At 29.2% G+C, this 20,149-nt stretch overlaps 1 protein-coding gene across 2 annotated transcripts; it reads right to left on the reverse strand.

Annotated features, from left to right (window-relative positions):
• Positions 1-2,126: 2,126 nt before the first annotated feature.
• Positions 2,127-7,072, reverse strand: LOC101205738 (putative receptor-like protein kinase At4g00960). Of its 2 annotated transcripts, none has more exons than XM_004142228.3 (6): positions 6,725-7,072; positions 6,491-6,630; positions 4,737-4,947; positions 3,714-3,948; positions 3,462-3,612; positions 2,127-2,811 (listed from the first exon to the last, which is right to left on the reverse strand). In XM_004142228.3, the coding sequence occupies exons 1-6, from the start codon at positions 6,786-6,788 to the stop codon at positions 2,374-2,376; spliced, it is 1,239 nt and encodes a 412-aa protein (XP_004142276.1). In that variant the 5' UTR covers positions 6,789-7,072; the 3' UTR covers positions 2,127-2,373. The 2 variants fall into 2 exon arrangements, with proteins under 2 accessions (XP_004142276.1, XP_011654475.1); XM_011656173.2 differs by having other exon boundaries at positions 3,714-3,951.
• Between the last annotated feature and the right edge of the window lie 13,077 nt (positions 7,073-20,149).

Here is a 20,149-nt window from a genome sequence, read left to right on the forward strand (position 1 = left end):
TAAACTTAGAACAATATGATGAATGAGTCGAATTATTTGATTTAGGTGAGAAGAGAAAATTCGATAAATATACGTGATATAATTGTCGGTTATCATATTAGAAATAGAACTTTATTTGTAAATGTGATTTAAATATTAAAGATATGAATGCAGATTCATACTCGAAAGCTCGAAAATGATGGAAATAGTCAAAGTTGTAAGAAGTCAAAATGTTGACTTTTGACATTGAAAAGTCAAACTTTGACCGGTGGATATATTCAAATGTGATTTGAATCTTGAAAAAATGAATGTGGATTCGTGCTCGGAAGGTCGAAATAAGTCAAAATGGACAAAATTGTAAAAAGTCAAAATGTTGACTTTTGGTTTGAAAAGTAAAAATGTGACTTTTGACCAAATGACTTTTTTGTGTCCTTTGACTAAAGTTAATGAAAAAATCTAACATTTTGTTGGATAATCCCACTAACTCTAGTGGGTTAGGTGTTGTCTTTTGATGAAGACAAAAAGTCCAATAAACAAAGATAATAGGTCAACTTTAGTGGTAGTTCAAACAGCAACCGAAGCTTCGAAGGTAAGTATTCTCAAAACCCTAATTTATTTTTAATTTAGTGTTTAATACCATGCTCGTTAATCTTAGAAATTAGAGTAAATTTTCGATCCAGTTTTCGTCGTGCATGTTGATTTTCCATTAGTGGCCACCTCACTTCACCCTTGGGCCAAACAGGCCCTCAATGTTTAGTGTTGAGTGATAGAGGCCAACGATTATATATATATATATATGAGAAATAATTGTAAAGAGGGTTATTGATAAAACCCAATAAAAAAGTTCTCATAATTGTACAAATCTTTGATTATTGAAGAAGCCCCTTTACAAATTCATCATTGTTAAATTTCCAAAGCACCTCAACCTCAACCCCAACAACAACGTAGTCGAAGGTTTCAACAACTCGCATGGTTCATTTGGTCTTGTGTTCATCTTCTTGGTAAAGATGGTTTAGACTCTGTTTTTCAGCTTGGATTAACATAGACTTTTTCCTTAATTCATATTCCGACAAGTTTCTTTATGGTAATCATATTGCTGTCAACCCTTTGTTCTTGAAACATTCGTCCTCTCTTCAATTTGAGAAGAAGATACTTGATGATTTGAAGTATTGCTCTAATGTGGTACAGTGTTATGGAGATGAAACTACAAATGACGTATCTGACAAACAAGTTTACAATTTACTATTAAAGTAATGCAGTAAAGGTAGCTTGTGTGATCGGATTGCTATATTCAAATCCAATGAGTTGTCACAATTGGAAGTTGGTCGATATAAGAAAGACATTGTGTATGGAATTGATATTATTCATTCAACCAGAAACCATACTTAAGAAACAACTCTTTGAAAAATATAATAACTAAAATAATTTTACAAAGTGGTGTTGATGGGAACAAAAATACCAAATATATATTTATAAGTAACTAGATATAGAGTGTGTATGACAAAGTAGATGAAATATGTGTCAATAAAGATAAAATAAACTAAACAAATGAGATATATGTTACACAAAATACTTACAAAGTACAATCAATACTATCCTATTTGTGCATAAGCAAGATATTGCTTTAATTATATATTTTAAACAAATTGAATGACCTTAAATTTGTCCTTGTTTGTATGTATTGATTGTTTATTTTAGAGCTTAGCTTGAAAATGAGAATGAAAAAATATGACAAAAGGAGAGAAAAGAGAAATATATAGACGTATGTGTCTATGTATAGGATGTGAGCTAATTCCTTGATTAGCTTAAAAGTCATTTTGGTAAGGAAAAAACGACTAATAAATATCTAAAATCATATTAACTAATTTTATATTGGAACAAATTCAAAATCATCACCCAAAAGATCCAACTAAAACATTGCTTCTCTCTCTTTAGTGGCCAACTCAAAATTAGAATATATTAGATATTGTGTCAAATTAACCATGAGGTTCCTCCGACTTTTTAAATTTTAGGAGTGATATTACAAGTTAGTTATGCTCGCCTTGCCCAACGTTTGTTTATTTATTTATTTTACATCTAAAAGATTTAGTTAGTGATATCTAAAATGTGAAAGTCTACTGTTTTTGTTGAAAATACACTACAGCAGATGTACACATTGTACATATTTTCTTTATTCTTTTTACATTACACCAAACTTAACTGTACAAAAAATGTGGCAAGAAATTGAATTTATTCTCTTCCTTTCAAATAATCAGAAATGGGGAAATGGGAGAAGGAATGGCAATCCACCTATTACTTAGACCAAAAACTTTTCACCTCAACATTTACATTCTAATGTAACTAAAAGATACAAAACTTATGAACAAAAAGAATGGATCCTATTAGAAAAGGGCTCTAACCTTCTATTGGACGTTTCCCACGAGTATCGTATCTTCGACTAATTGGAGAAGAGCTAGAAGCAACTTCATTTGCAGTTGCGGTTGCGGTCGCCGTAGCAGTTATAGTTCCAGTAGTATTGGTTGTCAAAGCATAGGAGTCGGATACACCAGACGAAGTTCCCGAAGTACCCACAATGGAGGACGATGCACTTGTCCTACGAGTTCTTCTATACCGAGAACCGGGCATTCCCGGTCTCGTTGGTTCCTCCAAATTACCAGGTCTCTTTGAAAGAATTAAAACTACACGTGGCATGGTCGGCCGTAGGTGTGAATCACCTTGTGTGCAGAGCAATCCTATTTGAATGCACATTGTAACTTGGTCAGGAACAGCTGATGATGCTAATGTTGGGTCCATGATCTCCAAGCTTCTTCCCTTCTTGTACAGTTTGTAAGCCTGAAGCAAAATTCACATTATAGGTAAGACCCTTATTTGCAGATTAGAATTCTGTTTCAAAAACTGTCTTTTCTTTAGCCTTTTGGTCATTCAATAATATCTTTAACTATTTCAGCTTTTGAAATTTCATGCTTGTTTCTTTCCAATCTTCCACTTATGGTTGTTTTCAATTTGTTAAAAGGAAACGGTTGAATCACTAGTCAATTTCTATAAACAAAAACTGTTATTCTTTTTAATCAAAATTTGATTTAGTTTTTAAAACATGAGTAGAAAGCTTACAAAGAATATAGAAACTTGTAGGTAGAAACAAGGTTTATAAGCTATCCAATAGGACCTAAATGACTTTCTTAGCGTGAGTATGACCAAAGTTCCTATTAAGTTCTTTGGCTTACAAAGATCAATGGTTAATTTGATTCACTAAACTAAGACCAAAGCGTAAATTACAGCGCTCACGGAAGGCTCGTGTTTCGGTTCTTTCACGTGGATCCTTTAAATGCCTAACAACTATGACAGTTAAAATATATTGCCCAATCAATAGATTCTGCATGCATCTAGGACTTGTTTACTTCTATTGCACTAGTTGCGCGATGATGCACGATGATCTTCATATAATCAGTCTACATGGCTGATGCAACAAAATAAAACCTTACCCAATCAAGTAGATTCTCCGCATCCATAAATGAAGTAAATGACGAATTTCGCTGGCCACTTATAAGTTCCAAAACCAAAACTCCAAAGCTAAAAACGTCTGCCTTTACTGATAGATGCCCGTGCATTACATATTCGGGAGCCATATATCCACTATCCATACATGGAAAAAGAAAATTAGTGAACCGCTTCAGTTAGGATTCAGAAATTTGACAAGTTTTCTCAATGAGCAAAGCAAAGATTCAGAAACTTACTTTGTACCAGCAACTCGAGTATTGACATGAGTTTGATCTTCAGGGAAGAGACGAGCCATGCCAAAATCCGCAATTTTAGGAACCCATTTGTCATCCAACAAAATGTTACTAGCCTTTATGTCACGATGGATAATGACGTTATGTGAGTCTACATGAAGATATTGCAACCCTCGTGCTACGCCAAAGATTATGTCATATCTCCTCTTCCAATCAAGTTCTCCTCGTCTGCTGGATTCTGCTATAACAACAAAAAAGTAACTATTATCACTTATAGTTCTTCGAAGAGTAAGCATCATATCAACAACAAAAACAATAATATAGAAAGAGAAGAACATGTTCTAGATCGATGGAATGAATATTTTGTTGAAACTGATTTTAAGACCTCTGCAATGTAATTAATGTGGTTTTTCAAAAAAAAAAAATAATAATTAATGTGGTTTCTCAAAAAAAATTAATTAACGCTTATCCCCATTAGGCTTAGGGATCTCTCATCCCTAAGGCGAAGGCTGTTACCATGATGCCTTTGTTTCTCATTAAAAATAAATAACAATTGTAATAATTTTTTTATACAAAAGAATATTTTTAAAATAATACAGGACGACTTCATTTTGACTTGTAGATTGAAACACATGAAGAAAAATGGTCATAATAAATGGACTATAGTATGAAACAGTATTAATAATAAAGAGATGTAGTGCATTAATCTCTTGAAATTACACAGCACTATCAACTTTTTACTGGAAAGTTCAAAATTATGTATAATTATCACTGCAAATGAATGGAAACTAACGGGAATGGGAACTCTTTTCTATTTGCACAACTTCAAGCCAGAGAGCAATTAGATGGAAAATTCAATGGCACTCTGAAAAGAAAAAAGAGTTCAACTTGAACAAACAAACTTAAGGTACTTGAGAACATACAATCAGAAAATGAAGATGCCCAGACATTTCTATAGATGACAGAGTATAATAATTCATTCTTCATTGGAAGAAAAAAGAAACATAATTTCTAAGTGTCACTTACTAAAGAGAAGCTTGTCGAGGCTCTCATTCATGACGTATTCGTAAACCAGTAGTTTCTCTGCACCATGCACACAGTATCCCAACAAATTGACGACATTTCTGTGCTGCACTCGAGCCAACAATTTAGCCTCAGTCATAAACTCTTTTCTCCCTTGTTTTGAATAAAGTGACAACTTCTTGACTGCAATAACTCTTCCATCCTTTAACTTCCCCTACAAAAGACAATAAGTAAAAAAACTTGTATGCAGAATGTTGAACAATTGCACTCTATATTTCTAAACAATAATAAGCTTGGACATTGAATCTTTAGAGTTATCATCAATTGAATTAAACTTAGAATAGAAATTACCTTGAAACGAAATCCTACATGTACTTAACAAAATTCAATCTAAGGAATATGAATGATAATCAAGAATAAAAATAAGTGCACAATTACAATTATGCATATGTAATGTAGGCCTTGTTTGATGATCATTTAATTTTGGTCTTTGCTTTGCGAAAATTAAGCTTAGAAACACTGCTTTCACTTATAAGTTTCTATGTTTTGATATCAACTTTCTATTCCTGTTTTCAAAAACAAAGTTAAGTTTTGAAAACTTAAAAATGTAGTCTTTACAAACTTGTTTTTTGCTTCTAGAATCTTAGTAAGAATTCAAGTGTTTCTTTAACAAAGGTAAAAAGTACAATTGAAAAATGGAGAGGAAACAAGCATAAATTTCAAAAACAAGAGAAGTTAAAATAAAATCGTTAGCAAATAATTTTTATTTTTTTAAAAAAAAATTAAGCTTATAAGCACTATTTTCCATATACGTTTTTGTGTTTTGTTATTCAGTTTGTAGAAATGTTTTAAAAAACAGACCTAAAAATTGAAAATTAAGAAAAGTAGTTTTTAAAAACTTGTTATTGTTTGACTAAGAAATAAATTGTGAAAACTATAGTATGGAATTTTGAGAAAACAAGCATAAATTTAAAAAACAAAAGACTAAAAGGAAAAGAAAAACATGTTATGTGATATAGGACTTTAGTGATCCATTTTTGTATATAGAAGTGTATAACAATACAAAAGAACAGTTCTCACAATGCATCGAAACAATGGTGTTCATCTTCTACCATTGTTTCTGCAAATGGGGAAGATCAGAAGCCTGAACATTATATATGGGGCTCTTACAATTTCACATCAGCTAAACATACGTTTTATTCTCCAACACTTTTGAGTGTTTTATCAATTTCTGTCTTAGCCCCTTCCCTTGCAGTTTAACAATTTTCAATTGTATAACGTTCGTTGCTGAATTTTAACGTTGGATGATGATGTACTTACCCAACATATATAATACTTTGTGATTACACAAAAATTGAAGGAGAAAAAACTTAACAAATCCATGAAAGAAAGAAAGAAAAATGGAGGTTTATGCCAATTTCTAGGAAATTTGAGAAAGAAATTAGAAACTTTCCTAAGCCTAACTCCTCTCTTAGATTTATGCTAACTTATTAAACATCATTTCAAGTTTAACTTCAAACAATTTTAGTATTGACCAATAAAGGTTATAATTCAGTGGTTGAAACGTTAGAGCGCAAATTTAGGTAGGAAATTAAAGTTAAGAACAAAGAAATAAAATACTCGGGGCAGTTAGTCCAAATCCTACGACAGTTTGAATGAAATGAAAAAAAAAAAGGGAAAAGAAAAACAAGTTTGGGTGATGAGAATGAGACGAGAAAATTGTTGAGTGAATAGAAAGAAATACATTAGGATGTAACCTTGTAAACAGGACCAAATCCGCCTTGGCCAAGCTTGTTGGTGGAGTGAAAGTTGTTGGTAGCTTCAACTAAGGCATCAAACTGAATAAGCTTCTGTTCCTTAGCAGCAATCTCCTCCAAATCATCCTCACCCTGCCTATCTAATAAAATAAAATTAAAGATCGAAATCAGAATCAGAAGAGAAGGGAAAAGGAGTAGCCCGGCCCCTGATAAATTAAAGAAGGAAGAAGAAACCTCTTGAGGAGCCGAATCTGAATTGTTTGATGAGATTTTGTACGAAACTCTTGGACTTCGTCATGCTGGTGTTAGGCCATGAAGAGATATGAGAGCATGATATGATGAAGGGAAAATGGATGATATGAGAATTGATTGAGGGGAGGAGGAAGAAATTGAAATGAAAGGAAAAAAAAGAAAGAAAAGAAAGAAAACATTAAGAATGAATGAGTGAATGAATGTGCAAAGGAATTGACTCGCTATTTGACCATTCACAAACCCCCAACGCCAGCTGGAACAAACACCACGCTTTCTTCTCACTTCTCTTTCTCTCTCTTTTACTCTTTTCTTTTTCAATTTTACTTTTCCACTCATTATTTTGGAACACACAAAATTATAAACTATTTAATAAATTAATCAATCAATCACCACCATTTTTTCCAATCTACAAACTATCATTTCTTTTTCATATTATTCATATTCATTTCTTTCAAAGCTATTTACTATCAAATTTATTATGCTTCTTTCTCTTTTTTTTTTATAAAACAAATTATTTTCTCCAATGCTTTATTTTTTTTCTTTTTACTTAATAGATATTTTTATCATATTCATGTTAGAATGAAACGTGTAAATAAATATTTATTTAATTGAAGACTACCATCAATTTTATATTTAGAGAAATTTTTAAAAATAGCAAATTTTACAAAATATTTACAACCTATAGTAAATGTTATTGATAGTCATTGATGTTATAGTAATGAAAGATTATCAACGATGAAATCCAAAATTTTGCTATAACTTATAAATATTTTATTTTCCTATGCTATTTTTTAAAATGTTCCTCCATTTTTTGTTGCCTATGTACTCAAATTTAAAACCTAAAGTGTGAGCTCATTACACACAAATACTAAAACCATGTTTTTTTTTTAACTATTTCATTTCCTAAAATTTAACTCATTTTATTTTCTTATCTACGTTAGTTTACATAAACTTTTTTTTGTATTTTTAAAAATTTAAAAATAAATTAAAATATTTACCCGTTATAGCAAAATTTTGGATTTTATTAATGATAGTCTTCTATCATTATAACATATCAATAACTATTAATTATAGAATTTGTTATAGGTTGTAAATATTTTGTAAAATTTGATGTTTTTAAAAATTCTTCTATTCTTTTTAAGTTCAAATGACTTAATTCTTTAAGTAAATTCAGAAAATAAAAACAAACTTTTAAAAGTTATCTTTTTCTTTTAGTTTTCCTGGTTTGTTAAATTATTGGTAAAATGTGTATATCAAATAAGAAGGTTAAAAGTGAAAATGTTTACCGGCTTAATTTAAAAAAAAAAACAAAATAGTTATCAAATCACATAAAACTTAAATTAGTGTTTTGAGGAGAGTGCAAAAATAAAAATGTATTATAACCAAATTACATTATTATTAAGAATATTGTAAAAAATAGAAGAAAAAAACGTGTTATATATATATATATATATATATATATATATATATATATATATATATAGTATAAAACAATTTTTTTTAAAAAATCTTCAAGCTCACAACGTGAAATAACAAAACTACTTTCGATTAATCAGTCACACACCATGTAAGAAAAAAACCTAATTTAAACTATCATACTAATATAGTCTAGAAGATCGTTTAAATATTGGTATACGATTATTTAGATATGGGTAAAACATCATTTCAATCTACCACTTAATTAGGTCAGAATTTTAAAAAATGAAATGAAACAAAAATGAAAGTTTAAAAGTGTGAAAATTATAAATGAAGTTTATTACTGTTTTTTCCTTTATTTTACTTTTTTTTTCTTTTTGTGTGCGTGTTTTGTATATTTTGAGAAATTGGGATTGTATTTTGCGTATAAAATAAAGTGACGTAGTGAGATATGTAATTTAGGATGATTAATTATATGAAGTGTGACGTGTGAAAGGAATTGGTTGGGGTATCAAAAAACGTGTGGACAAATAACACAATTATTTAATATTCAGCACATCAAACACTAAATTCACCTTTTTTTCCTTTTCTTTTTTTCTTTTTTTCTTTTTTTCTTTTTTTAATGCAAAGAAAATAATAATAATAATAATAATAATAAAACACCTATATCCATATGAATGCAACATTTCGGATTCACCATTCTCAATTCTTCTATAGGTCACAAATCAGTTTTTTTAACTCTTCATAGATAGTCCATAAATGAATTATTGAGAAATTGAGTGGGGTCATGCCCTCCTAAAGTATTGATTACAACCTTAAGTTACGGTAATCTAATTGTTCAACGAGTGATTAGTGGTTCTAAAAATTTAAGATGTATGGTTACGTGAGGTCGAGCATCAATCATTGCATATTTTATTAGCCTGTGTATGATAAACAAACACATTGGTTGAAAATATGCTTCCTTTACTATTTTCTTGTCCAATTACTCATAACCTAAAGCTAGCTTGAGTATTGGACTGTGTTTGACTTGACACCACGCTGATACTCAATTTATTTTATCCCACCCATACTTGGACTTACCCGTTTTTCTTTCTTTTTTATCAACATTAGCAATACTAATATTATTTCAATCATGCTAGTTAATGTCCAATTTTCAGTTTTAATTCTATTTCAAGTTTGGCCTATAACTTTCAAGTTGTATCTTACCAAAACTTTTAATAATCTAATGTACCTAGTAATTGTTCAAACTATATATTATTTTTATGTCTAATATATTTTTAAACTTTTAAAAATGTCTAGGAAATAGTAATCCTATTAAAAGAAATTTTGATATTTTTAAAAGTCAAATACTATGGTATGTACGATTAATGTTGAAAGTTAGATAGAGTAATTATGGTTGACTTAGAATCTCCAAACGACTATTGTAAAATAATAATAATATTTATTGAAGATCATAAAAATCATTTTTGTTTAACAATATTACTTAATATCGTAAGTCAGGTTTAATTTAATACGTTGATAGACTGTCCAAACAACATGAGAGAAAAAATAAAATTCGATGTCAATATGAGTTTAGGTTACGAACAACATTTCCTCTCTCTTTCCTCGCAACATCTCCTTCTCACTTCTTTTACTTCTCCAACTAATTGAATCTCTCTCTAATTAATATACCTTCAAATGTGACTTTTAAGATATATAATTACGGCCAACTAAGCTTTTAGAAAAATCAACTTTACCATCAAACATATTAATCAATGGTGTTTTACATATAATAACTACATGAACCTACTATTTCTTTTTTTAAAAAAGTGTTAATATAATATATGTTTTTTTTATTCTCTAAGTTTTAAGAATATATGTATATTTGGTCATTAACTTCTAAATATATATATATTTATCTTCTCACTTGTTTTATTTTCATATTTTCAAAATATATCATTTTAGTTCATAGTTAAGACAAAATATGAGTTATTATAGTTCTAAATTATTACAATTGAATTATAATAGTGTATGTTTATAGTGTAGATTCCTTTAGAATAAGGTAGCAAATAGAAAATATTTGGACAAATGGAGGGTTTTAAAGTAGAGTAATGTTTAACGTAACTAATTAAAAACTTTTAAATAATATTTAGTAGAGCAATAGTTACACGATTATTATTGTAGTTTAATATAGCCAAATATCTTGTAAGATTTTTAAAATAAGTCTAAAAGGTCTTTGCCTAACTTTATAGTTTTATTTTAAATAATTATATCACATTTTAGTTTAAAAAATAAATTATTAAAAACCTTATCTCTTTAAAACTATTTTTTAAAAAATTTTAAATAAATATCATTTAACTATTTTTTAAAAATTAAACAAAAGAAATTGATAAATTTTAAAGACTTATGCACTCAATGAGTAAATTGATACATTTTAAAGACTTAACCACTTACGAATAAATTGCAACAAAAAGATACAAATTTAAAATTGATGGACGAAATGCATATATTATTCATCAATATTTGATGACTAAAAGAGGTAATTTTTCATAAATTACTATTAAAATTAAATTGTATATATCTTTTAATAATTTAAAATATTTAAATAACTACTTAAAATCGTGTTATTTTTTCTCCAAATTAATCCTTAAGTATTAAGGGTTGGAAAAGTTTTAATTTTCCTTTTAAAAAGTCAATATGATATATGTGATATAAAAAACAAAAAAGTACTTTCAAAATTGGTTTTACCAAACACAAAATAGGGTTAAAATCAATTATATTTCTTTAAAAACAAACTCTAAATTGAACTGATGGAAAAAACAAGACTCAATTATATTTGAGAATTATATTCTTATTCAAGTGAATTCGACAATTACAATAAGAATAATATTCTTGATAAAATAAATAAATTTATTTATATTTTCAAGATTTCATACTTCCAATAATTTAATTAAACGATAAAAAACTAATTAGATTGAATGTTTTAAACCATACATCTAAGCACAAAAAAAAAACCTATAAAATCGTAAGGTATTAAAATGCATGATAAATTCATTTAAATTTCAGTTTTCTTTCAAATGAACCAAAATACAACGTTATTTATACTAAACAAAATGTCATAAAGAAAGAACATAACATTTCATCTATATTGTTTAAATTCAGTCTCATCGTTTAAGTTCATGTGTGGAGCATTAAAGAAGTTGATGAATATTAACTTTTCATATCCATTATTATAACTGTTGAGTGACCTAATTCTTGAAATTTGCACTTCTCTTCAACATAAGCAAGAAACCTAAATTACCTTTAAAGTCTTGCTTTTGTCATTTTGATACTTATGGTGTAAAGGTTGCCTCGAGATTGGGTCGACTTGTAGTAATCTTTTATTGATTTTTAACATTCATGAGTGGGCTTTTGTTAAGCTCTAATCTATCTAATTTCATTGTCTAGTTGTTTGCTGTTTGTTGTTCTTAAATTGAATGACCAAAAGAAAGCGAGAGTCCTAAAAAGTACGAGCTAACCAAGAAATAAAAGATTAGAATGGATTATTGAAAGCCTATATTTCTTTAAAATTAAAAAAAAAAGAATTGAAAAATGAAGAGATGATTATTTGGGAAAAATGGGTTGAGTTAAGAATGTGAATAGGTGACGAAAATGAAAAGAAAATAAGAAGATTGGAAAAATTGTTGAAAAGAAAATGAAAGGACTGATTTAGATTTTGATTAAAGGAAAAATGGGTGAGTTGACTTGGTTAAATGAGGGCAGAAATGGAATGATCCACACGCCGTGTAATTGGGGGATTTTTCTTTTTTCTTTTTTCTTTTTCCATTTTTAATTCAAATTGTGCTATGCAAAAAAATTATAAGCTAATTTATTTATTTATTTATTTACTATTTGAGAAAATACAAATACAAAATCATTTATGATATTTTTTAACTTATTTAATAATATTGGTTGAAAGATACTATTATGTATATATTAATTATATGCTTTCCCCAAGAAGTTCCACAACAACTCCCAATGACATTTCTCCAAGCGTTTCTTCCTTTTCTTTTCTTCCTCATCCACATTCACATTTCACATTTCTTTTCTTTCATGTACTATTATATATATTAATTAGTGTAGGGTTCCAAAACTTGAATGATTTTACCTTTGGTTGTTTCATAATCTTTTGTATATATTTGCAAGATACTTCGTGTATTTGTTAGTTTTGGTGGTGACTGAATCACCTTCAACCTGTGTGAGTATGAGAAACTCTCTCGCATGATGCTAGGTATTGCAAATTGCATCATCAAAAGTCCTATTGGCGACCAGGTCCAAATCTACTGGTGCAACAGTTATGTAAATAAAAGAATAACAAAAAGTCATGAGTATTGAAACAAAAGAAAGAAAAAAAACCATAATAAGCCTGAAATCAATAACTTGATATGTGAATAGGAATCTGTATAGGTTTTACGACTCCAGAGACTTGTTATTTGCATGATTTTTTCTTATGCAATGCAACTTTTTCATTCAATGCCCGTTCAAGCTACTAAGCGTCTTAATCCATATTAAGTTGTCCAACCATAGTTGATGAAGTCCTGCAAATCATCTATGAGGCCCAACTAGTCCAGTTCACATATGTTGCCTCCTCTCCCTCCCCTTCATTGCTAACTAGATGTAATAGAATAACTAGCTAGGGATATCTTAATTGCACCCTTGTTATTCTCAAATTGAAGGGTCGTGTAATCTTTATCCAACTTAGACCCATTTTTGTTTGTCCTATCGTCCAAATATAATTATTTCAATCCAATGACTTTATCTTGTTCAAACTCAATACGACATCTCGACCTATACCTCAACCATATAATAATGTTAAAATATTCCCGTCCCAAAGTAGACCTTCTCACCAAGTAATTTAAAGTTAATAACGTCGTCTTGTTGATCATTAATCTCTTTCAATAAGATGTAATGGCACAAAGGTTTATTGAACACCCAATTAACGTCCAAAAAATGACCAAACGTAGTTTTCCTAAACATATATTTAGTTGCCTAGGAGTTAACTTCTTAAAATATTGGAGACGATATTGGCTAAAGTAAGAACAATATGTCAATTTTTCAAGGAAAAAGTTTGAACTGCAGATTTTGGTGACAATAGGCATTTACCAAAATAGAAAACATATATAACAGACGAGAAAAAGTAATATGTCTTAAAAACATGGAAAAATCTCAATCCAATCTCGCGTGATAAAAATATAAATTTATTATGCCACTCAGGTCATTTACACCACGATGGCACTAGATTGAGGTTTATATTCATTATGTGATTTATATCTACACTTTAATCTTGGACGAAATCTACCTCGATATCCAACACAATGCATATGAAACACAAACCTAGACCAATCTTGGGACTCGTTCAACAAACCTTGATGTAATTTCAACAATCTTCTTCGAGATTCATAACGTAAAGGAGCCTAAAATTGATGAAAGTGTTGATATTCAAAATGAAACCACCTGCATGAAATTAAAAACTAGATATGCACGCATCCAACTACTTATATCTCAACCGTCTCAAATTTCACACAAGACCCTGTAACAAAACTTAAAACAAAGCCCCAAGGTGTAATACCTCTAATTCGCAAGAGTGAATATCAATCATAAAGGGTATTATGGTAAAATAAAAAAATAAAAAATAAATCTCGAGGTTGAATTCAGCTTAGATTCGCGTAGAAAAATACTCTAAAGAATATACAAAGAGTGTGTTAATTTTGGACAATTTCTCCAATAGATATCCTCCAGAACAAAAGTTCAAAAATAGGTTTTGTCCTTTTACCAAGTTTCCGCCATGAATTATGAAATGTGAATTTTGTTTTTCATTATTATTCTTAAAAAAAAAAAAAAACCCTTAAACATTGAATTTAAACTATTTCACATTTATAATTAACTTTTTAGTAAATTTTGAACCCCGAACTTATTTTTTTAAAAAAATATTAAAACATTCTCTATGTATGAACTCAGATTTATGTATGTTTGTCAACACATTCTCTATGTACATCTTCTAAAAACACATTGTATATATATATATATATGCATATTACATATATATACAAAGGTAGAGTAGATCAACAACCGACAACATGTGGTATGAAGGAAATTAGACTCATGATTTTAAGATTGAAAGCAACCACAATCATTTTAGCAACATAGTCTACATTTTTGTTTATATAATTAATTAAAGATTTTAGAATAAATTAGAGAGAGAAAATTTGAACCACGAACCTCTTAGTCCTCAACTAAAGTATTGATGAGAATAAATTAAGAATCAATGTCAGGTAAATTTGTAAGATGACGGTGAAAGCATATTATACAAGAGTGAAGAGTGGAGATAAAGCGAAGGCAGGTTTGTTTAGGTGAGAACGTTGAATGAGAAACGTTTTCTTTTCATTTGACGGAGAAAGATAAGAAGTGAAAGCCATAAAAGTTTTGTTGTTACATTTAGAGAAACGTCAAATTTTAAGGTACTATTCAATTGGAATGGCTCCACTTTTTTTTTCTTTTTCTCTTACATAAGTTTTCCTCTCTCTTTTCCAACCTATCTTTATTGTGTCCAACCTAATCCTATAACCCTAACTTTTTTTTTTTCTCTCTTTCCATTAAAAAAACTTGAGTTTCAATATTTTATTTAACTAACATTTGGTTACATACAACTATTTTGTTTTAATTTATACTAATTTCTTTTGTGAATTTTTTTTTTTTTTTTTTTTTGTTATCTATACTAAGTTCTAAAAAAACAAAAAGAAAACTTTCAAAGCTTGTACTTGGATAATTTGTCTAAAAATTCAAGTTCAAACTAAGCTTTGAAGGTTGAATTTATTGTACTGTTCAAATGTGTCTGAAGATTTGGTTAGAAATTGTGAAAAAATAAATAAAAATAATAACTATTAAATGTAAATATTTGGGCTCCTAATTTTAGAAATACTGATTAATTTAGTGAAAATTGATCATCTGTTTTTAGAGGAATTTAGTAAAGGGAAAACTTTTTAAAGTACATATCTTGATTTATTGACAGTGATTCTCATATAATCACTTTAATATTATGTTTTATATCTATTAAATGTTATAAGTTTTTATGCTATCAAAAGTACCTAATTTCAAATAATTAATGATGTCCTTAATACTGAAATGGGCAAAAATGATTTTAAAGATATAATTAAATCTTCCATTGTTTAAAAGACTTAGTTTCTTTGAAAGAGTCCTACATTGGATAAACACATATTTAGCATAAAGTAGATGTTGAGAAGGTCAAATAATAAAATTTAATCTCTATTTAATTAATTTAAATTTAAATAATTAAAAAATAAAATTTTAAAATTAGTTTTTGTTAGTAGTGATTGAGAAAATAGTGAAACTTGATTAAATGCAATTTTTTAGAATTAACGGATAGACATTAGCAATAAAGAATAAAAGTTAGTATTTGGTGAGAATTTTTTAGAATTAACGAATAGACATTAACAATGAAGAATAAAAGTTAGTATTTAGTGAAAAATTGAGGTTAAACATGTAAATCTTGAAACCTATAGATGAGATTGATACAAAATTCAAACTTACTAAAGATCTAATATTTTCAAATGTATGAACTAAATTGTCAAACTCAAATTATAACTTTTTGTACGATTTCGAAGCTAATCTCAAAACCTAATTATTTCTTTCTTGTGCACAGTGATTTGATAGTATTTGTTTATGGGTAGATTTATCAAGATATAGGTTAAGACTCAAAAGTCTAGAGAGGTAGGAGATTAGTAGGAAAAAAAGTTTAGAGTACCCATAAGGGAGCTTTAAATAATTTTTATAAAGAACCTAAAATTCACATGAAAGACCTTTACAATACCCAATAATGCCCATGAAAAGACTTAAAAGAGTCACATAGACAACTTTGGAGGACTCAAAGAAGACCTCTACAGGACTCATAGAGGACTTAAGAGCCACATGGAAGACATTGAACAATCTTTTGTCGAACCCATGGAGGCCTCAAAGGACCCATAGAAAGAAAACTGTCTCAATTCGTAATGGGCTATCCATAAAAAGACCATTGAGGAGTTAAATAGGTGATGCACTTTGCATGGGATACAACATACAATTGGTGGTAGCTTAATCGTCCAACAAGTATTAACTTATTAAGTTTTGCAAATTAAAAGGAGAAATTATGAGCTTAGACATCAACTATAGTACATTATTGTCCTTCATCAATCAAAGGACGTAGTACACCTAAAATCCTCAATTATATGTCAAGTTACTCATAAACCTAAGATTAAGTTAAGCGTCGGAGTATATTGCATCAATACTTAATTTACTGTGGTTTGAATGCATTTGAGCTATTTTTCTAGTACATACAACCAACTTTCCATATACTACTAATTATGCATACATATAACATTAACTTGTATATTGGTTAAAAGTGTTGGGTTGAGTGATAATAACGTAAATAATAATAATAATAATGAGGCTTACAAATTTGTGAGGGAAAGTTTGTTTTAAATTATTATTATTGAAGGGGTTGATATATTTTATTTATATTTTTGAGGCACTTCTGATGATATGAAAATTAATTTTAATTCAAATATATTGGTGTAATGAATAATAATAAATAAGATGAATAAAAGAAGGAAGAGTACTAGAACTATTTACAAAATATAATAAAATTCATCCAACTTTATATAATTTCTTTTTTGTTATATTTTAAAATAGTTTTATACTTAAAATAATTTACATCTATTTTATATATAATAGTTTAATTCTTACCCAAACTATTTTGATATATTTTGGGGGGTGAAAGGTATTTGATCACCTTCATTGATGAAAGTGATGAAAGGTATGTTGAATAAAGATAGTAGTATACTTGTAAATCCTAGTTCTAGAAACTTCCTAAAAGTTCTAAGTGTTAAGTGTTATGAGAAGATAAGTGTTTGTTATTCTTTGTTAGGTGGGAAGAAGAAAGGAAATTTGGCTAAGTGTTAAGCTTTTATTTGGTGGCCAAATGAGGAAGAAAAGAAGCATGTTGTTTGAAAAGTTGACTAGGTGTTGAGAGGTTATTTTACAAGAAAGTAAACGTTTTGGTGAGGACTTGGGCGTTTTGCTCATGGCCTAGGCAAGAAGAGAAGTTGTTGGCGTGGAGAACCTCTAAAAGAATGTCTAAGGCGTTTAGTGTTAGGCGAGGAGGCTGACTAGAGGTGTCTTGGCGTTTTGACTAGCGTGAAGGAGCTGTGAGGTTAGTTTGTGCTATACGAGCAAAGGCTATGTGAGCAAGTAAGATTAGGCAAAAACAAACTATGCGACCAAAGTGTTTAATGGTTAGTTTGGCGAAAAGGACATGCACTTGGCGAGGATAATTTAAGCTTCGGCGTTTAAGAGTGCTTCTAGGCATTTTGGGCAGTCGGTGAAGTGGTTTCCAGGTATTTTCAACATGCAAAAGGTGGTTTCATGCAAGCAGGAGGTGACAAATTCTACTTTCCAGACAACTCTATAAATAAGCTCACTTTAGAATTAAATTTCTCTCAATTCTCTCGTGCAAATTGAGTGATTTAAGTTGGAGAAGCTTCATTTGTGAGTTTATTTTTTAGTGTGAGGCTTCAGAGCAAAAATGATTAAGGGAAGGTTGAATTTGAAAATAAAAAATACTTGAAGGTAAGTTTTTAAGAGATTTTGAGCAAGATTGATATTCGGGGAACTACAAAATTCAGTTCTTTGAATTTGAAGTTGAGATTTTGTGGTAAGATAGTTAACTCATTTCTAAGTAAGTTTTAAGAAGGAAGTTTTTCATTTTAAGTTCTTTTTTAAAAGTTGTGAATTTTTGAAGTTGGTAGTAGATTTTTGGAAAATTTCAATGTTCTGGGTTGTTGTTGAGTCTGGCCGAGCATCATGGTGAAAGGATTTGTTGATCGAGCAAGGTAAGCGAAAGAGGTTATTTTGGGCATTGAAGTGTCATGTGAGATGGTCAAACGCATAGCTAGACAGCAAGAAGGCACGCGCGTGGCGTGCGACCATGTGAGGTGAGACGTGTGGCACCCTAGTACGTGATAAGGCCAAGTGCGAATGACAAGCATGGCCAGACCTCCTGATGGTTTGCACATGCATGTGTATACCTACCACCCAAGCCGTGCGGCCAACAGTGCCATGACACCCAACTTTGACAAATTTTGGTGCTTTTGGAAATTTTGGAATTTGTTTGGCTAATTTTTTATTCTGGAAGGTTTAACTTAGGTTTAAATTCATAATTTTCAGGACAACAAAGTATTGGATAAATCTATAGGTCGGGAGGCTAATCGAGTACTGCAAGTGACCTTTAAAATTTAAAATAATTTCTAAGTTATTGAAGTTCATTGTTTTATAAACATGCTTTCCAAGGTAAATGTTCAATGTTTGAGTTTGAGGAAATCAATATGATTTTAAAGCATGGGTTTAGAAAATGCTTCTAGTATACTGTTGATATTGAAATGTAAACATTATTTTGAAGTACGTTTTAAAAGTAGAGTGATTTCCATATGCAAAGTTTTTAAGCATGATTGAAGAATGATGAATGAGATTTCTATAAGCCTATGATTTGTATGTTTTAAGTCTATACCGAACTTATTATGAGATACATATAGCAAACCTACAAGGGTATTATAGCCATGTGCATAGAGGTCCTATGGTGAGGGTATTCAATAGATACCTAGTTTTTCCACCATTTGTGACTAGGTTTAATTTATATGAGGACCTCTATGGACTCCTAGCTATCTACAAGATAGGACACTGTTGATGCCTAGGATCTTTGTCCTGTAAGTATCGTATCACAAGATAGGGTGAAGGGATAAAAATCCTATAGCAACAGGAGATTTTACAAAACTATTACTCAATTTAATTTGAGAATTCTAAAATACCAGTACATTGACAAAATAATATAGAAACTAGTTTTTTTTATTAAGACTTAAAGACTAAGCATGTTTTCTAATTATAGATTAGAGAAAGAAAAACTTACTTATAAGTAAGTCACCAAATTGGACACCATCCATTGGAGATCTTCTTATCATTTGGAATGAGATTGGTTTGTAGGAACCAATTGAGATGAAAAAAAGTTCAGAGAGACTTTTTCTTTTATTTTTTTGCAGAGAGCAAAATCATTGGTTTTTTTTTTCTTTGATTAATGCGTTGATTAAAGAAAACAGTTTAGAAAAGAGAGTAGAAAAGAATCACGAGATTCTATTAATTTAAAAATGTTAAATTAATAGAAATTTCAAATCTCCTAATTAATTAACTATTAGTTAATAATTAATTAAATCATATTTAATTAATGTTTCATTCAAAACTTATTTAATGAATATCTTTTCAATATCTTATAGATTTATATTAATTTAGTTTAATCAAATTTAATTAAATAAAATAAAACTAAACTATTAATTAATTCTTTAATTAATTAATAGCTAAATTAAATATCTTATATTTAATTTAAATTAAATTTGAATCATATCCAAATATAAGTTTCTCTCCTAGCCAATAATTTTAATATGAATTCAATTCACATTAAATTAATATTTGAACTCATTCAAAAATGGTACTTTGAAGTTCAAATTTTCAATGATACCATATTGTCATAGGGGTTTGTAGAAATGACCACTGATCGATGTATATCTACATGAGGGTTGTGAGATATGAGTTTTAAATCCTTGTATTATATGTAGATCATGATTCTTCTTGCCGCTAGTTATAGTGGACTATTACATGATGTTCGAGATTAGCATTCAATAGTTTTGTGATTTAAGACAATTTTTTCTCATTTTATTATCATATAAAATAAACAAAATTATATATGGAGTTTTTTTTAAAAAAAAAAATAGAACAAAATGCAAAAATATTTACATCATATAAAACAATTTTGAAAACGGAAAAAATCCAAAAGCCCACAACGTGGAATAACAAAAATACCCCATGATTAATCGACCATACACGCTCGTGAAAAGCTTGATACACGAACGTTCAGATATTGGTACAGAATCATTT

The sequence above is a fragment of the Cucumis sativus genome, chromosome 5, assembly GCF_000004075.3.
Source record: "Cucumis sativus cultivar 9930 chromosome 5, Cucumber_9930_V3, whole genome shotgun sequence".
NCBI classification, from domain to species: domain Eukaryota; kingdom Viridiplantae; phylum Streptophyta; class Magnoliopsida; order Cucurbitales; family Cucurbitaceae; genus Cucumis; species Cucumis sativus.